This window comes from Eimeria mitis, genomic scaffold, assembly GCF_000499745.2.
Source record: "Eimeria mitis Houghton genomic scaffold, Emh_scaff134, whole genome shotgun sequence".
Lineage (NCBI taxonomy): Eukaryota > Apicomplexa > Conoidasida > Eucoccidiorida > Eimeriidae > Eimeria > Eimeria mitis.
In genome coordinates, this window is record NW_013568835.1 from 8,089 (window position 1) to 9,212 (window position 1,124).

The 1,124-nt window shown below is 60.2% G+C and overlaps 1 protein-coding gene across 1 annotated transcript in view; it reads right to left on the reverse strand.

The window, feature by feature from the left end:
• EMH_0094010 (uncharacterized protein) overlaps positions 1-1,124 on the reverse strand; it is a gene marked incomplete at both ends in the record, with an annotated part of 9,181 nt that overhangs the window by 7,430 nt on the left and 627 nt on the right. The window contains one exon of the mRNA XM_013494928.1: positions 78-1,107. Coding sequence (XP_013350382.1) covers positions 78-1,107 — 1,030 coding nt within the window. The remainder of the gene's footprint in view (positions 1-77; positions 1,108-1,124) is intronic.

The window sequence follows — 1,124 nt, forward strand, 5'->3', positions numbered from 1 at the left end:
CTGCTGCTGTTGCTGTTGCTGCTGCTGCTGCTGCTGCTGCTGCTGGCAGCTTCAGCTAGAGGGCCCGATAGACAGACCTCAACAACTCTCCCTAGGAGAAGCGGAAGCTGCTGCAGCAGCTGCTGCTGTTGCTGCAGTTGCTGCTGCTGCTGCTGCTGCTGCTGCTGCTGTGCAGCCGTGGCTATGCCTTCGATGTTATAAGTCCCAGCAGCAGCAAACTGCCGCAGAGTTGCTGCTGCAGCAGCAGCAACGCTTTGTGCTGCAGCAGGAGTATCTGCAGCAGCAGCAGGAAGCCGCAGCAGAGTATCTAGGCAGCAGCAAACTGCTGATGCTCGCCGATGGAGCTGCTGCAGCACCTGCACTAGCTGCTGCTGCTGCTGCTGCTGCTGCTGTTCATGCTGCTGCTGCTGCTGCTGCTGCTGCTCCTCACGCAGCTTCAATGCGGCGCTGCAGACGACTCGGGCTAGCTGCTGCTCGGCGTGCTGCAGTTGCTGCTGCTGCTGCTGCAGCAAACATATCTGCTGCTTCAGAGCTCTAAGCCGCGCCTTCTGTTCTCGCTGCTGCTGCTGCTGCTGCTGCTGCTGTTGCTGCTGCTGCTGCTGCTGCTGCTGCTGCTCGAGTTCCTGTAGACAGTGGAGAAAGGCCGAGCGCCTGCTGCAGCAAAGCGCAGACACAACAGCAGCAGCAGCAGCAAGCTGCTCAGCATGAAGGCTATCAGCAGCACGCAGCAGCAGCAGCGGCAGCTGCAGCAGCACAGCCAACGAAGGACGCCGCTGCTGCAGCTGCTGCTGCAGGAACGGAAGCACAGCAGCAGCAGGCAAATCTCTCAGCTGCTCCACTTGCTGCTGCAGCTGCAGAGCCTCAATACTTCTTTTGCTGCTGCTGCTGCTGCTGCTGCTGATGCTTCTTATGTTGCTGCTGCTGCTGTTGCTAAGCGTTCTGTCTGCAATCCGTTGGTACTGTTCTGCTGCTGTTGCTGTGGTTGCTGCTGCTGCCGCTGCTGCTGCTGCTGCCGGATGCCCGGCGGCTGCTGCTCTTGCTGGCTGTGCCTTTCCAGCAGCAGCTGCTGCGGTTGCTGCTGCTGCTGCTGCTGTTGCTGCTGTTGTGCTGCATCTCCGCTGCAG